Source organism: Nannospalax galili, unplaced genomic scaffold, assembly GCF_000622305.1.
Source record: "Nannospalax galili isolate Female #2095 unplaced genomic scaffold, S.galili_v1.0 scaffold17, whole genome shotgun sequence".
Lineage (NCBI taxonomy): Eukaryota > Metazoa > Chordata > Mammalia > Rodentia > Spalacidae > Nannospalax > Nannospalax galili.
In genome coordinates, this window is record NW_008342276.1 from 9,047,209 (window position 1) to 9,064,470 (window position 17,262).

Here is a 17,262-nt window from a genome sequence, read left to right on the forward strand (position 1 = left end):
GGTAAATTGATAGATCTAGAAACTGTTATACTAAGTGAAGTAACACAGACTCAGAAAAGCAAACGACATATGTTCTCTCTCATATGTGGCTCCTAGCACCAAATCCTTTTAAATCCCAGGTCCTTTTAATAAGATGATGCTATCTATACAACAGTCCCTTCTGCATGAAATAACTGCCATCATCACGTCTTTGGCTGGGCCTGATTGCTAAACATAGTCACAACTGGGCTTGTTGACAGTTGTGCTCATTCATTAAAGGAGTACCAAGCAGGGTCACTGGACCCTCAACTGAGTATCCATCTACTCGTCCCAGCCCACTAGTCCAGCCTTGGAAGACAAAAGAAAAATGAGGAAGAACCCAATAGAGGGATGCTTTTGGAAGCCCTTGTTAAGAAATGCCAGTGGACTCTCATATGAACATTTGAAAATTACCCTGTTCTTTTTTCTGAAAGTTCCCTGTCTAGACCTTGTAATGCTAATTACTCTTGCCTTTACTTCTCCTTCACATCTCCTAGGTACCAGTCAAGAACTTTCTTGTCTCCCTATTCTTTCCTTGGGAATCTTTTAGATAGACTCACTGAAGGGGTACCCCAACTGCCTCACCCTGCATCCCTGTTCAGCATGGAAGAAGCCAGAGCAGTCTGCATCCCAATTCCCTATTGGCAATTTGGGTAACCCCTTCAGAGGATGATGCGATCAGAATAGGAGGTAGGAATTGGCTAGGCAGTTAGAGGACAAAGACCCCAAAGAAATGTAGCCCATTTCTGGGCTAAAAGTCAAAATATCCTTGGACCTGTTAGCAACATATTCTGTTCCAAAGGCCAAAAATGTCAAAAGTATTTGGGAGCTTGTATCTAATCCTTAAAAGATTTTAGTGTTACCTCTTTGGGGTGGGGGGGGAGGATGTTGGAGGGGAGGAAGTGGGCATGGATTTGATCAAAACACCTTAGGGAGAGAGTAGGCATGAGTTTGATCAAAACACCTTATATGCATGTATGAAATTCTGAATAAAGTTTTTGTAAAAGTTAAAAAAAAAAATAAATAGTGCAGTTAGCGAGGAGTAGTGCTGTCAGATGAAACAGCATTTCCTCTGTAGTCATGGACTGTTTCTGGCTCTGTTTCTACCTAATAGTCCCACATAATCCAAACGCATGTTTTAGAGCATCTTCTGTTTCCTGCTTTAACAGAAGAAGTCATAATTCTCCCCATCTCTCTTTCCTTAAAGAATGAGCTTTCTGCTCTTCCTCCCCATACAGCAAAAGCAGTAGCAAAGTTAACTGATAAGAATATGAGTACCATCCACATTTTATTGAGGATGAGGCTAATGTACTACGAGCTACCATATAATATCCAGCAAGTGTATATATATATATATTTTAAAAAAATTTTATTTTATGTGCATGAGTGTATTGCCTGCATGTATGTGAGTGCAACCATGTCATGTAGTGCCGCGGAGGTCTGAAGAGGGTGTCGGATTCCCCTGTAACTGGAGTCAAGGACAGTTCATAGTCACCATGTGGGTGCTGGGAATCGGACTCAGGTTCTCTGCAAGAACAGTCAGTGCTCTTAACCGCTGAGCCATCTCTCCAGCCCTGCAAGTATGTTTTTTGATGAGCAATATCATTAGGCATCAGAGAAATGCAAAACAAGCTATAGTGATGTATTGAGTTTTGTCAACTTGACACAAACTAGTGACCTGAGCAGATGGAACTTCACTCAGATGAGATCAGTTTATAGCTAAGTCTGTGAGGCATTTTCTTGATTGGTAGTTGATGTGGGAAGGCCCAGTCCAGAAGGGCCTGGGCAAGTGGGCTTGGGCTGTATAAGAAAAGTCACTAAGCAAGCCAGGGGAAGCAAGTCAGTAAGTAGCGTTCCTCCATGGTCTCTGCTTCAGTTCCTGCATCCAGGTTCCTGCCTTGGCTTCCCTTTGAACTGTAAGGAGTAAGATGAAATAAACCCTTTTCTCTCTAAGTCACCTTTTGTTACAGTTGTTTGTCATAACAGAAAAGCTAACTAGAACAATTAAAATGACTATTATCAAAAAGATAAAACATAAATGTATTGCATCCTTTACATGTAAAGCCCTTGCTACAGAAGACATCCAAACCAGATGAGAATCATTATTCATCCAGCACATGGGGACCAGTGTGATGGCCTGGATTGGATAGTTGAGCACTGTAACCTGCCTGAAATGCACATGGGTGACTGGATGATCTTTGAAAACATGGGCACATACACTGCAGCTGCCGCTTCTACTTTCAGTGGATTCCAGAGCCCATTATCTATTAGGTGATGTCATGACCAGTGTGGCAACTCATGAAGCAAATCCAGAGCCATGACTTCCTGCTAGAAGTAGATGAGCAGGACATCAGCACTCTGCCCATGTCTTGTGCTCAGAAGAACGGGATGGACCATCACTCAACAGCCTGTTGCCATCAATATACAGATGCCATTCTTGTAGCTGTTATCTGTCAGTGTAGCTTGAATTGAGGGATCTGGGGGGAACCATTTAACTTAACTACTGCTAGTTTTGAAATGTCTTTGTAAAGAATAGGGTTGGCACAGGTGCAGTAACATGGAAGGCTAGGAGATGGTGGTCACACTTACCTGTGTTCCTATGGAAACATTGAATATTTGTTTTTATATGGATTTTTATTCACTTTTCAGACACGATACTAATGTGTGCCCCTCAGCTGCTGAGCAAGCATTTGTAGCTTGTACAAAGGCAGAATGAGCCAAAAGCTTAGTGTTGTGGCCTGTTTTAAAAATAGAGTATCTTGAAATAAAAAATAAATAAATAAATAAATGTTAGCCAGGCGTGATGGCACGCACCTTCAATCTCATTACTCAGGAGGCTGACACAGGAGGATATCAAGTTCAAAGCCAGTTTGACCTATATGGAGATACTCCATCAAAAATAAAACCAAGTAAAACACAAAATACAAGTGCTGGCAAGAATATGGAGAAAAGTTTTATATCCTGCTGATGGGACCATAAATTAGGGTTACTATTAGAAAGAACAGCATAGAGTTTGCAAAAATTAAGATTAAAATTACCATTTGGTCAAGCCATCACATTTGTGGGTATATATCCAAGGGAAATTAAGTCAACATACCAAAGAAAAATCGTTGTCGCCTGACATGGCATTCCTATATTTATTGTAATACTACTCACAATGTCTAACATACAGAATCAACCTAGGTAAGTACCCATCATAGATGAAACAATACAGAAAATATGGTATATACATACACATACATGTGTACAAACACACATGTGTACACACTGGAATATTATTCTGCTATTTAAAAGAATAAAATGATGTCATTAGCATCAAAATGGGTGGAATTGGAGGACATTACATTAACAGAAATAAGCCAGACTCAGAAAGACAGATATAGTGTATCTTTCCATACGTAGTAGTTAAACAAACTTCACGTGACTGTTGAAGAGCCATTATTAGAACTTGTGAAGTATGAAGAGAATTGTGAAAAGAGAAGTGAATGTTTCTGGTGTTTGGTAGTGTGACAGGGTAACTATAGTTTTATAATAGCCTAGTATATAATTGATGACGATCTAAAAGTGGATCTCAAAGACTCCAAAGAGGAAGAAATGTTAAAATGGAAGTGCTAATTACTCTGAATTGCTCAATATAAATACATATGTTAAAACATCAAACTGTATCCCATGAATATGTATGATTACTCATAATTAATTAAAAATAACAGGTGATCATTTAATCCAGGGTGTAGCCTCCCTCTACCTCTCTCAACTGCCTACTTGGGCATGTAAGAAGAGCATCCTTTTACTTTCTCTCTTCTGGGCTGAGCCTGTCTGTTCACATCTTCCTCTGAGTGGACAACAAAGATCTGAAATTTGCCACTGTTATGTGTTCAGCAGTGCTCTGTGCTGACACCTGGAGTCACCTGAAGGAAAAGATACCTCTCTCCACAGGCAGGCCCAAAGAAATGTAGCCAGTTTCTTTCCTAAAAGTCAAAATGTCACCAGGCATGGTGGCGCACTCCTGTAGTCCCAGCACTTGGGAGGCAGAGGCAGGCAGATCTCTGTGAGTTCAAGGCCAGTCTGGTCTACATAGTGAGTTCCAGGACAGCTGTGGCTACAAGGAGACCCTGCTTCAAAATGATAAAAAAAAAAAAAAAAAAAAAGAGTCAAAATTTCCTTGGGCCTGTTAGAAAAACACTCTGTTCCAAAGGCAAAAAATTTCAAAAGAATTTGGGAGCTTGTATCTAATCCTTAAAAGATTTTAGGGTTACCTCTTCAGAGGGGGGAATGTTGGAGGGGAGGGAGTGGGCATGTGGATTAGATCAAAACACCTTATATGTGTGTATGAAATTCTCAATAAATTATTTTAAAAAAAGAAAAAAAAAGACATCCTGATAGAAATACATGTATTCAGTATGTATGGCATGTGCCAAGCACGTGAAGTGAATGGAATACTCGTGTGGAAATGATTTTGTTTTTCTGATTCTCTTTTTCCTGGCTCAACCTTTTCAAAAGACTGGTTCTAATTTGAACTGGTTCAGTAGGATTTTAAAAACAACAACTTTGATACTGTTTTCAGGGCAGTAAAAAATTAATACTTGGTTTGGGTTTTGAGTTTAGATAATTAGTGTTGTCCATTTTGGTCAATGAGTCATATTGTCCTGATCCACATTACTCCTCACAGGGAGAAATGGTTCAAAACCAGTGCTTTTTTGTCTTTTCTCTCAGAGTCTAAAAAATGCCTCAAGTCTCTTTTGTCCCGAGCTGTCTTTATTCTAAGCAATCCTTAAGTGCCCCTTATTGAGAACCAAAAATCACTAGCAGGAAGCAAGTGACTCCAAACCCACGGATGCTGACGATGATTGGCATACTACCGTGTAACCATCCACACAATTCAATAACTTTCTCACTCAGATGCTCATAGAACAGATGGTCCTTCCCAGCTGTGGGTCCATTTGCTGGGAAGAGGCCCAATCCATCCCAGAAACTTTGCACACTCTCCCTAACTGGGCTTCCTTAATTTCCCCAGCTTCTCCAATTTTCTGTCTTTCCTCTTCTCCTCAATGGAGTAAATTTTGGTTGAACATGTTTTGAACTCATGACAAGTTTTGCTATATTTACAAAGAAACCATGGAATAGTCTCTTCGAACCTGAGGTCCACTCCTTAGGCCCATGAAAGTGGAAGTCTGAGGACCGTTCAGCAGTGGCTTTTTCTTTCTGCTCAGTCCCTGGGTATAAATTCTTCCACCCATAAATAAAATAGTAAGCACTATACATTTAAAATTTATTCACACAAATGAAATTTATTTATATAAGGGAAATTCCTTCTGTGTGTGTACACATTTGTGTGGGTGTGTGGGTTGCTTTGTTTCCCCAAAGCTCATCTGAAGTGTGGTCTTGAGATGTTAGGACTTTTAAAAGGTGACACCTATAATGTGAAGAGAACAAGAGACTGAAGAGTGCTTATCCCTGAATAGAACACCTTTATCAGACTTCTGCCTCCCAAGGCTCAGGGATCACTGTGGAAGAGCGAGCACAAAGACTGGAAGAGTCAGAGGTGGTAGCTGACCACAAGGAAACAGTTTTCCAGACAGCTGGTCACTTCCTCATATGAACTCACAGCAATGGTGACACATGCACAAGTCCCATGGAAGCTCAAACCATACAAAATCCCAGCACAGACATGGGGAATTGGTAAGAAACCCTAACTCTACCTGAGGTACTGTTGGTAACTGATGGCTGTTGGGAGCAGGAGGGTCAGTCTCTTTTAAGGATGGGACTTTTGGTAGGTTAACCAGGATCCAGTGAATGGACCCACACTGAAGGACATTTGGGGACACAAATTAGGCTCTAGAGGCCACATAAATATGTATATATAATCTTACTTGGCCAGACACAAAGAACCCAGATCCTGGGGCTGGAAAGATGCCTCAGTAGTTAAGAACACAGCTCTTACAGAAGACCCAGGTTCAGTTACCAACACCCACATGGCATCTAACAACTGTCCTTAACTCCAGTTCCAGAGGATCCAATGCCCTTTTCTGGCCTGCTTATAAGTAGTGAGTGAATATTCAGCAGTCATAGAGAAAGACAGCTGGATGCCTTGCTCAGCAAAGCTGAGCCAGTATGGTGGAGAGCACAGCTATTAGGTTCAGAAGGACTGGGTTGAAATTCTGGCCCCAGTCTTTCCCTTGTGTGACTTTGGTCAAATAACCTTGCTGCTCTGTCTTGTTCAGATTGTTTTCTGCCCCTGTGAAACACCTCGCTCTTCTGTATATGAATCACAGATTCCAACAAAGTCAGTTCTGAGATCTCTCCTTAATCTGTTGGTTTGTTTTTCTGTCCTTGCCAGCTTCTCCTTGGAAGGCAAACAAGTGGATTCAAGAATGCTATGTTACTGAACTTGGTTCTAGAAAACAACTTTTTTAGGTGTTAAAGCTCAGCCATGGCTATTAGATAGATGCTAACATTCACAGAACTTCTTAATAAGTTAGTCACCATTTTCTTACCAGTAAAATGACATACCACAACATATCTTTCTTTACACTGAATGTCCAGGCTCTTTGCTATGTGCTAATCATGTCACCCTAACCATTTCCAAAGGCCCATTTCCGATCATGTTCCTCACTCACTTAGACATCTCCCATGACTGCCAGCGTCCTAAAGACTAAGCCCACCTTGGCAGGAAAACCATTGCTGGTGGGGTCCAAGTAACATTCAGCAGCCCCACTGTAGCCTCTCCAGCCTGTCCTGCTTGCACCACATCTATGCACAAAGCTGTGCGCATCTGCCTATTCAAGTTTCCAGGCCTCTCTGGCTTTGTCCTTCTTTCTTTGTTTCTCTGAAGAGCTTCCATGCATTCTTTAAAACCCCACACAAATGCATCTCTATGAAACGTTACCCCAACTCTATTGTAGGCAGAGCTCTGTTCTCCTCCTCCTTATGAATAGAGCCCTGTGTCTGCTTTTCTTCTTCTTTGTTTTAATCTCAAAATATTTTTATTCTTTGAGAATTTTATACCTGTATACACTGCATTTTGAGCATGTTGATTCCCCGACTTCCTCTCTCCAACTCCTCCCAGATCCCCAGATCCACCCTCCCCCGTGCTCCTCCCAACTTCAACTTCATGTCCTCTTCTTTTTTTTTTCCTTTCTTATGATCCACTTAATCTAATTACCGCTGTCCATGTGCACATAGGTATAGTGCCATCCCCTGGAGTATGGTTAATCTACCAGGGGCCACACCCCTAAAGGAAAATGATTCCCCCTCCCCTAGCAGTCATCAGCTGTCAGTAGCTCTTCAGGTTGGGATGAGGCCTGTGTGCCCCTCCCCCATGCGTGCTGGAATGTTGACTGGCTTGAGCATTTGCAGGTCTTGTACGTGCAACCACAGTTGCTATGCATTCATGAGTGTAGTGCTCATGTTAGGTCCAGAAGGCATTGCTTTGCCTCAGTTCTCCCCAACCTCTGGTTCTTAAAATCTTCTTGAAGGATGGTCCTTCACCCTTGAGGGAAGGTTGTGTGATTCAGATGTTCCATTTATGGCCAAGCACTCCATAGATATTTATTTCCTGCACTTTGACCTATCTGTTCTTAGTGCACTTGTTATAGCATTCTGTTCTCTACTAGAGACATCTGTCTCCATCACTGCCTTGGGAATATACTACCTAGGAAGTAGTCCATGCTCTGCTTATCTTTGCAGCACCAGAGCCTACCACAGAGACTAGAAGATAGTAGGGGATTAAATGGGCAAATGAATTCAGACCTGCCCCCATGTCCTTTTCTGATGAAGGTGGTTAGTAGCATGATTTTTGGCATTATTCACTTTGGGATGGTAATTTTAATTCTGTTGCTTACAAATGAATTTTAGCCAGGTTACCTAATGTCTCAGTTTCTTCAACACAGAAGTGGAAGTTGTTCTAACTTCAGAGAGTTATGGCTTAGATGTGAAATTATTATGCTACTTAGCAGTGCCAAGCACAGATCTCACTCAGTACATGTTAGTTGTGATGACTTGACCAAAGTATCCACATTCTCTTGGTAGTCTGTTTGGCTTCATGTGGCTATGAGGCCAACATCCTGGAACAAGATTCTATTAGCGCAGAAGCAATCCACTCGAGAGGTAGGCCATTGACATTGATCCTGTTGGCACTTTGCTTAGCCTAATTGTATTGAAGATCAGATGGAAGACTCAAATGAGTCAAATGTCTAGAGAAGTAAAAAACCCCAACTGAACCAGGCAACAGATTAGCGAATTTGACCTCTAGTTATGTTTCATATAGCCAGATTCTCTCTCCTTTTCTTTTCCTTTCTGACTGCCAGCTTTGGTGACTATTAATAAATGTCATTATTTGTAACCCCCCCAACACATTTGAATTTCACAAGTCCTATATTTCCTGGGTGAGAACCCACATTAATCAAGCCAATAGGCAGTGGATGGGGCACAATCTGTAACTATAACTTTAATTAATAGCAAGGCTCTGAAATTGAATACACAGAAGGGAGATGAACAAATTGGCTTACTTCACCTTTCCTCTACCTCAGCCATTCAGCTTTTGCCTTGACTATACACATCTGGGCAATGCATGTATTTCTGAACATTTATTACAAGTGTTAGTTTTCATCAACTGCCTATTTCATTTGTGCTTAGAAAGTATTCAGTTACAATGCTAAAGGAAGGTTGAAAGGCAACCCAGATGTTTTCTAAGCCGATGTTCAAGGTGGCCCGCTACCTTTGACCTCAACAGCTTGACCTTGTGGTATCACTTAAGCTGCTGAAAAAATAAACCAGGACTTCGAGTGTTTTTTTTTTCATGTAAGAGCCCTATTTGCAAATTTGATTTGGGATGTTGATGAATCTTGATAAAGGTGGCTTTTCCCCATATATTTACTGCTGTATCTTGGCTCAGTGCAAGAGAGCCACCAGCAGTTTCTGGAAGTCCCCAGAGGTATCTGAGTGAACCATGTCAGAGAGCGACTTCTGATACTTCTCCTGGAACTTGGCTTTTATCCCCTGCAGGTCCACCTGTAGGAAAGATGACAACAGTGTGGGTGACCACATTGATAGCGTGTTCCTTGTAAATGGCAGGCACTCTTCTACGCTGTCATATTTATTATCCCTTTAAATGTTCTCAGAGGCTGGACTGGCAGCATTTCCATTTTGTGGATGAGAAAAGGAAATGAGGTTAGCCCCCTAAAGTGGGGGCTCTCTCTCTCTCTCTCTCTCGCTCTCTCTCTCTCTCTCTCTCTCTCTGTGTGTGCATGTGTGCGTGCATGCGTGCGTGTGTGTGTGTGTGTGTGCGTGTGTATACATTCCATTACAACTTTATGGGAAAAAAGTTAAATTACATATTTTTATCTGTCATAAAATATTGTTTTCCTTGCTGGGTGTCGTGGCACACGCCTTTAATCCCAGCACTTGGGAGGCAGAGGCAAGCGGAGCTCTGTGAGTGCAAGGCCAGCCTGGTCTATATAGTGAGTTTCAGGACAGCTGGGGCTACAGGGAGACCCTGTCTCAAAAAAGACCAAAAAAATTGTTTTTCTTTTGAATTTTTTATAGTTATTTGAAAATGAGTCATTGTTAGGTAACAGTGCTGTGCACAAACACAAAGTGGGCCCTTTGCCTTCTAAGCTACAGTCTGCCCGTCCTTGGTAGAAGGTTGAGAAGACTGCCCATGAAAAAGTAAGTAAATTCCTAGCATAAGGGTATAAACTGTTCTACATGTGAATAATTTTGTGAAGTTCCAAATAATTATATATGACTCCATATGATTAAAACTGTTAACTTTTTAAAATATGAAGGTGATGCAAAATGATTTGTGATAGTCATAAAATCATCATTGTTTTAATTATTAGCCCATCCATTTTTAATCTATGACATTTGTAAAGCAAGAGATTTTTCTTATCCAGGCTTATTAGCATAGTAATCATTGCACTTTACATGGCTTTAACAATAAGTTCATTCCTAGAAAGCTTAAAACCTAGGGGCAAAAGAAGGATCAGGAGCAGGCAGACAAGACTGTTGTGCTTCTTCTAGCTAGTGAGGGAGAGAACTACAACAGAAAAGACCTAACTCCAGACTGGACCACATGAATCCTGTCAATGTAGCAAAGTCTGTGTTGTTGTGTTTTGGTTTTGGTTTGAAGTCTGCCTTATACTCCAGGCCTGGAAAATGTAGCTTATGTATCTGTTTCTCCTTCTCTTGCTCCAGTAAGAGGCTGAACACACACACACACACACACACACACACACACACACACACACACAGAGAGAGAGAGAGAGAGAGAGAGAGAGAGAGAGAGAGAGAGAGAGAGAGAGAGTGTTGTGTGTGGGAGAGGTGGCGAAAACAGAGAGAGAGGCACGCAGAGAGAGAGAGAGAGAGAGAGAGAGGGAGAGAGAGAGAGAGAGAGAGAGAGAGAGAGATTGTTGTTCGAAGTAGATGCTGATCACAAGCAGAGAGACTGCTGAAGGCAGATGGTGTGATTCTCCCTGTTGCCCTGCTTGGGTGTTCCTGTGTTCCCCAGCCTGGCTGGATGCCCAGTGCTGGGGGGGGGGTAAGAAGATGGAGTACAGGATAGGGCAGCTGGTGTTTCATTCTAGTACATGTGGGAGATTAGGGAATCCTCTAAACTGTATGTGCCTGGGCCTGCAACATTCGGAAGTGATTGGCTACATGTAGGGATCACCCATCTGTGGTCCATTCTGAGACAGAGTTGAATATTCTGTAGCCTATGTCCAAGTGAACACAGAATGCTGACAAGTCTTCTGGTGCTGTCCAATCTCCTTAGCGGTCTAGAACCCTGTGTGCCTCAAGACCTTCCTGGAACTTCAGCTAGGGGCTGTGTGCTGAGAGCTGGAGAGAGAGGGAAAGCAAGGCACCCTGAGAGAGGGAGAGAGAGAGAGAGGCAAGGATGGCAAGGATGAGACGCAGAGAGGCTGTTCAGGGGCATAAGGAGAGAGAGAGAGAGAGAGAGAGAGAGAGAGAGAGAGAGAGAAGAGAGAGAGAGAGAGAGAGAGAGAGAGAGAGAGAGAGAGAGAAACAGAGAGAGAGAGAGAGACAGAGACAGACCAACAAGAGACAGAGACATAGAGAAAGAGAAACACAGAGACAGTCAGACACAGAGACACAGGGACACAGAAAGAGAGAGAGAAAGAGAGAGATTCCACTCATGAAGGAGGAGGAGAAAGGGGGAAGGAGAAATTCCAGGAACAGAAATAAAAATGAAAGAACTGCCTTGCTGTGAAGCTATATTTAAAAACAACGTCAGATGTTAAGTGTTTGTCAAAAGGCATGGATCAGAATTTGGGTTGGTACCTCTCCCTCTGCTGAACAGTTTTTGGAGATGTCTGTGGCTTCCAGCTGCTTAGCTCCCTCCACTCTCCAAGGCATCGTCCACTGAAATGACCTTCCTGCCACCTCCTCTTCATTTTACGCCCCTTCTGATGGTGGCCTTGCAGCCCAAGGCAGAAGCTGCAAAGCTGGAGGCTGCTTCCAGGCTTCTGGCTGCTTGTTCCCTTCCCTTTCTCACACTCACATTCTCCGTTAAGAGGGAGAATTGAATTGGTCTTTTGAGAGTAAAGGAAGCCCCGGTCTTTTAATGTACAAAGTCTTAATATTTGTGTGTCACATAGACATATCCTCAGTGTTACCTGTGGTGCTAAAATTTTGGGGCAGGGGTGGTAATTTGAAAAAAATCTGTCTAAAATGGCTCCTAGAGGAGGACATGGGTAAAGAAACATTGAAAAACATTGTTAGGCTGATATTTCTTGTGAAAACTTATGCTTCTAAGGTATGTTTATGAAGCAAAGTCCCTGCTTGGGAATAAGGAAATTAATTTTATTGTCTCTTTCACTACTGGGTGACCCCTTTCCGTGTCTTTGGTTTGTCTTCCTTAAAATGGAGCTAGGCAGAGCTGTGTTACCTCGGCACAGCTCTACAAGTTCCCCTTTATGCAGCGCCATCAACTCTCTGGAGCCACAGATGACAGAAACAGAAGGAACTATCATTATTGTACTTTATAAAAAAGGAGTGGACTGAGGCAGAGCCCGGCGTTTCTGCACATTCTGGGAAGGCAAGGGCCATTTCTGCCTTACTTTCCTTTAAATTGTTCCTTAACAAAAAAAAAATTTGCTAATGACATCAGTGGGGGGAAAAGAAGTTACAATCATCTGTTTGGGGTGTGTCTTACCTCAGCCCTTGTCACAATGATGCGGATTAACGTCTCCTCGTCGGTCCCCGTACCCTTCATGGCCTTGTATAGACGTTCAGCAAAATAGCTCTGGAGATCCCGGGCACATCTCACTGGGAGAGAGAGGAAAGGAGGATGTGAGGTTTTCATGGTTTGGTGAACATCAAGGGATCCTCCAAAGGCACAGTATAGTCTAGAACGTCACCTGCCTGTCCTTGGAGCTGCTGGACTTGACAGACTGAGGTTTGAAAGGAGCTGACTTTGTACTATTGTGGAATGAGCTCTAAGTTTCCTGGGTCAGGACACTGGCTCTCCAACCAGAGCCAGATCAAAACCACTTCAGAAGGAGAATGTCTTGTGTGCCCTGCAAGCCCTGTGGGGAGGGGAGCTGGGCCCTCCTCAACACCCGTGCTGGGGAAGTCTGGCGTCTCATCCATGGATATGGCTGGTGCCATACAGTGAAGTCTCTGGGGCTGGAGCAAGGGTCTGTGGGAACACAGCTCTGCCAGTAGCCCTCTACAATAGAACCTCATAATCCAGACATTTTCTCAGCTGGACTGTCCACTGCTTTCCTGTTCTCAGCAACCTCTATACTTCGAGGAGTAACATACTTGAGATCATTTGAGCTATTGGCATCACAGAATTTTCATCCCTTTGCAGCACTGATGGATACTGGAGTTACTGTTTAAAGGCAGCATATTCCACACTTAAATAGTGGTCCTCTTTCTTACTTCAATGACATGTCCTTTTCCTGACAGTTTGGGCAGAATTTTTTTTTTTTTTTTTTTTTTTTTTTTTTTTTGTCAGTACTGATGAAGCCTATAGCAAGCACTCTACCACTGAGATATATGCCCGGCCCAACTGCTTTTCTACTGTTGATGATCTATGGCTGGAAACAGTCTCTATTAGTAGCAAGCAGCAGGATTCCCTTGTAAGGTTGGGTCAGGATAGCTAGGGAAGGTCTGGAATAAAATTGCTCGTGGTAAGTGGGAGCAAGGACACCATGGCTCTCTGTACCTCGCTCCTGTTGCCTTCTAAGAGCTGGGCTTTGCAGACTTTAGTGAGCACAAAAACTATCACAGAGGAGCTTGAGACAGTGGCTTCTCAGGCTCCTCCTATGCCTGGTTTCTGCATGGAAACTTGGGGTGGGACTCAGGAAACTTTCATGACAGATTCTAAGGCAGGTGGTTCACAGGCCCCATTTAAGAAATGTTGCTCGTGACAGGAGTCATTTGGTGTCAGCCTTTGTAGGTTTCAGCTGTAAACTGATATGTTTACAAGTTAACAGAGCAGGGTTGGAGATATCTAGAAAATACAGTCATGAAATCATTTTGTGAGGTTGATTCTCAAGGTCTTTTTAAAATCACTTTTACTTTTGGTACCATGAGCATATCAACTCCTGCAGTTCCCAGCTTCTAACACTAAGGATTGGCTTTTTCCTTCCTCTCTGTACCATCCTTGCAGTCTGTTTTCTCTCTTTACTGTTAACCTGTTGATTTGTATATGTCCCATGTGGACAGTCAGCTCCTTAAGAACAGGAACTGGGTCTTATTTGCTTCTGATATCAGATCCATCACAACTCCCGGGCCAGGCAAATGCCAGAAAAATGCTGTCATTGAATGGTGACCCTGGTATCTTCTGACTGCACTCTGGGGTCTTTCTGGTTTTCCATGCCACAAGCATAGGAAAAATCTGGACTTGCAGAACCAGGCATCGAGTGGTGCACTCAGTCCATCTATTTGGGAGATTCTTCCTGAAGCCCAAAGGACAGCTATCTGTATAGGGCTCATATGTGTCCAATGTGGGTCATGAAAAAAGCTGGGACATTTAGGCTTCTGTACATCACACAGATGTTTGCTAATTTGAATGTAAAGTGAACATGGATGGAAAAGGTCAGTTGTTGACATTGTTTTAAAAAAGCACCAGAAAACATCCTCAAAACTTTGTGGAAGCATTTGGCACCAGGAGCACATAGTTTAGGTTCCAGGCTGCTTATTTGGTTCTCCCTCTTCTAGGGACATGTCTCTCCATTCCTGTGCCATTTGGGATGGTTCCCTGGACTTCTTACCACAGCAGTGTGGACAATGGACAATGCTTTCATTCCAGGACTTGCAAAAAGAAAAAGAGAGCCTGCCAGAGACATGGCCCCATGCCCATCTCTCTGCTATTTCCTGCCTTTGGGTAACACCTGGAGAGAAGGTCCTGGGGTTGGCTCAGCATTGCCAAGATCTAGCCTCCCTCCCCTGGCTTTCTAAACAGACCTCATTCTTTGTCAACATTGAAGAGAGTCCAATGGAAAAAGGAAACCCTCCAGCCATCAGGCAGGTACAGAAATGCACCCACAGTTCCTAATGATGGGTGCTTTGGAATATGTGTCATATGAACCACATACTGCTACCTGAGCCAGGTTTTTGACAGATGCTCTCAGGAACTCACATTCTTAGCAGGACCACAGTAGATACTGTGATGGATCACATGGATGTTCCCTTCTGGATTAGGTACTCATTGCCAGGGTTGTTCACTGACTGCTCACAGCTGGGTCCCTTCCCACGAGTCACCCTTCATGTAAGATGTTCAATGTTGCAATGTTCTTGGGGAACCACCACTAACCAATGATTGGGTGATAGGACATGCAGAGACTTGGCCCCTTGCTCCACTTTAGACACCTCAACTCTAGAGCTCTCTGGGGGACAGGAACTGCATCACATCCATCCTCTGCCTTGCCCAAAGCTGCTTAAATGTGTGGTTTCCAAACCAACTCTCTGACATCTCTCAGCATGGTTCCAAGGATCCCACACTAGGACAGCACTCTCCTAACTTTACCGAGGGTTAAATAGGCCTTCTGCAAGTCTCCCGATGTCTCTTCTTCAATGGCTTCTTCCATGTCTTTGCCAATGAGCTAGAAAGATGAGCAAAGTCCAGCCATTACTCCAGGGTTTGCTGTTGGCCTAGGTAGCCTTTATAAAGAGCATTATTCCCTTCCAGATTTAGTGCTGTGGCTCTAAGGAGCTCCTATCCAGCCTCTTGCCTTGTAAGGTGGAATGGTTGTCTTCCCTATTCAAGAGGGGGCTCTCACTGCTGAGGAGTTAGTCCTGAGTTGATCTCAGCCAGTGCTGTTCCCTCAGCTTCCATTTCCTCATCTCTAAAATTAGGGAGTGGAAGAATAATTAATAATTATTTTGTGTCTGCATGTGTGATGTATGTACATGTGTGTATGTGTGTATGTATGTGGGGGTGTGTGGAGGGGCCAGTGGAAGACATTGGGTGTCCTGCTCTGTCACTCTCTATCTTCCTTTGAGACAGGGTCTCTCACTGAACCTGGATCTAGGCTGATGAGCAGCAAGCCCAAGTGATCCTTCCGTCTCTACTACCCGCTCTCCCCAGTACTGCGGTTATAGGCACTTGTCAACACCCAGGGCTTTTTACATGGGTGTCTGGGATTCAAACTCAGGTTCTCATGCTAGCTCAGCAAGCACTTTTACCTACTGAGTTGGCTCCCCAGCCTGCAATAAAAATTCTTTATGTTACACAGCATCTTGGTTTCCAATGTGTTTTCCATCTTTTACAATGTAAGTTCCTGGAAGGCTGGTGTTTTAACACTGTGACCCGTGTCTCCCTCTTCTTCCTTGTTTGAGACTGGAGACTCAGTCACTTATAGTTTGAGTGAAATAAGTAGAGGCTGTGAAATTCATGACAGAACTTGAGCTAATAGTTTGTAATAGAGTGTGGTTTCAAAGGCTAGAAGCCAGGAGCTGACCACATCAAAATGCCACTTTCCTCCACTCGGGGTGATTGCAAATGGTCTTATAGATTCACTACTGGGTCACGTTGCTCAGCACAGCATTACGCACTAGATTTCTTTCCAAATATTTACAGAAACTAAAGTTAAAGTAAATTGTGACTATCCTTAACACAAATACTGCTGGGGCCAAGCTCAGGGAAGGCAAAGAGAGAGAAAGGAGAGTACTGCGCTGGCTTTGAGGGCTTTGTCTCTTTCTGAGAAATTCTCTTTTGAGGATATGACACAATTGATTCTATAAATAATTGGGACATTTGAGTACATACTAGTGGAGTTTTGGTTTTTAATGGGAAAACAAAGGCAAACAAAACATTCTTTGTGATGTAAGCACAATACATGGAGGAGTCCAGACTTAACAAAGGTCCACCCCATTGTTCACATATCTAGAGGTCTTTGTGTGAGGCAGAGGAAACCAGATCAGCAGGGAAAGGGAGCTTCCAAACCCTCTGTTCTGTTCCATTCCTTAGCTGCCCCCACCTTTCTAGGGTTTGATGTGGGAGTTGGTACTTTAGAAGGGACTGGTATCACTTCCCTAGAAACTAAGCTCTTGTTCTGCAGACTGAGATTGCATTTCATGAGGATGTTTTGTTCACACAGGTCTGTGTTTACTAAAGAATCTCCACATTAAATCACTTTTTGTTTCTATTGTTAGGATTGGGCCAGAACAGTGGTTTTCATTTTTCTGTAGACTTTCAGCCTCCAAAACAGAGAAAAGCAGACAAGCAGAGCAGGTCTGGGCAGGCAGGAGGTGGGCTCTTTACCTGAGCCCTAGGCATCTGCCTTTTAGGGTAGGGGCTTTTCTTTACACACCTCCAGGGGATCATATTCACATAATACAAGGACACAGCTGCCTTCCCAGCTGGCCTAATCCTTTCTTGCAACTGCCTAGGAATCTATATGGGTTCCATGGAACACAGTCTGAAGACAGTGGACTGGCCCAAGTTTTCACTTCAGTTACTAGAATACCTAGTTCTTAAGAGGCTCTTTTTTATGGAACCAGGTTTTATGATCTTGGGACCAAAATGCACCATGTGGGTGAATTACAAACCAGTCTCGGAGACTAGTCAAATGGGCTGCAGTGCCCAGGTGGAGTTTAGTGGAAGATAGGGGAGACATGTCTTTCTTTTAAAATTCATTCTCCCAAACTGACAGCATGCAGCCAGCAGAGTCCCATGCGCTCTGATTTTTCTACAGTAGTAAGAGGGTCAAAGACTCTTCATGGACTTAGGGCTATATACAGGGACGGGGACAAGGACAAAGTTAAGTAAGTGCA

At 43.2% G+C, this 17,262-nt stretch overlaps 1 protein-coding gene across 1 annotated transcript in view; it reads right to left on the reverse strand.

Annotated features, from left to right (window-relative positions):
• Positions 1 to 8,449: 8,449 nt before the first annotated feature.
• The window catches only part of Anxa13 (annexin A13), a 51,716-nt gene continuing 42,903 nt past the window's right edge, over positions 8,450 to 17,262 (reverse strand). Inside the window, exons 9-11 of the mRNA XM_008838016.3 lie at positions 15,014 to 15,089; positions 12,191 to 12,303; positions 8,450 to 9,027 (exon numbers count right to left, since the gene is read on the reverse strand). Of these exons, the coding sequence (XP_008836238.1) occupies positions 8,908 to 9,027; positions 12,191 to 12,303; positions 15,014 to 15,089 (309 nt within the window). The 3' untranslated portion in view covers positions 8,450 to 8,907. The remainder of the gene's footprint in view (positions 9,028 to 12,190; positions 12,304 to 15,013; positions 15,090 to 17,262) is intronic.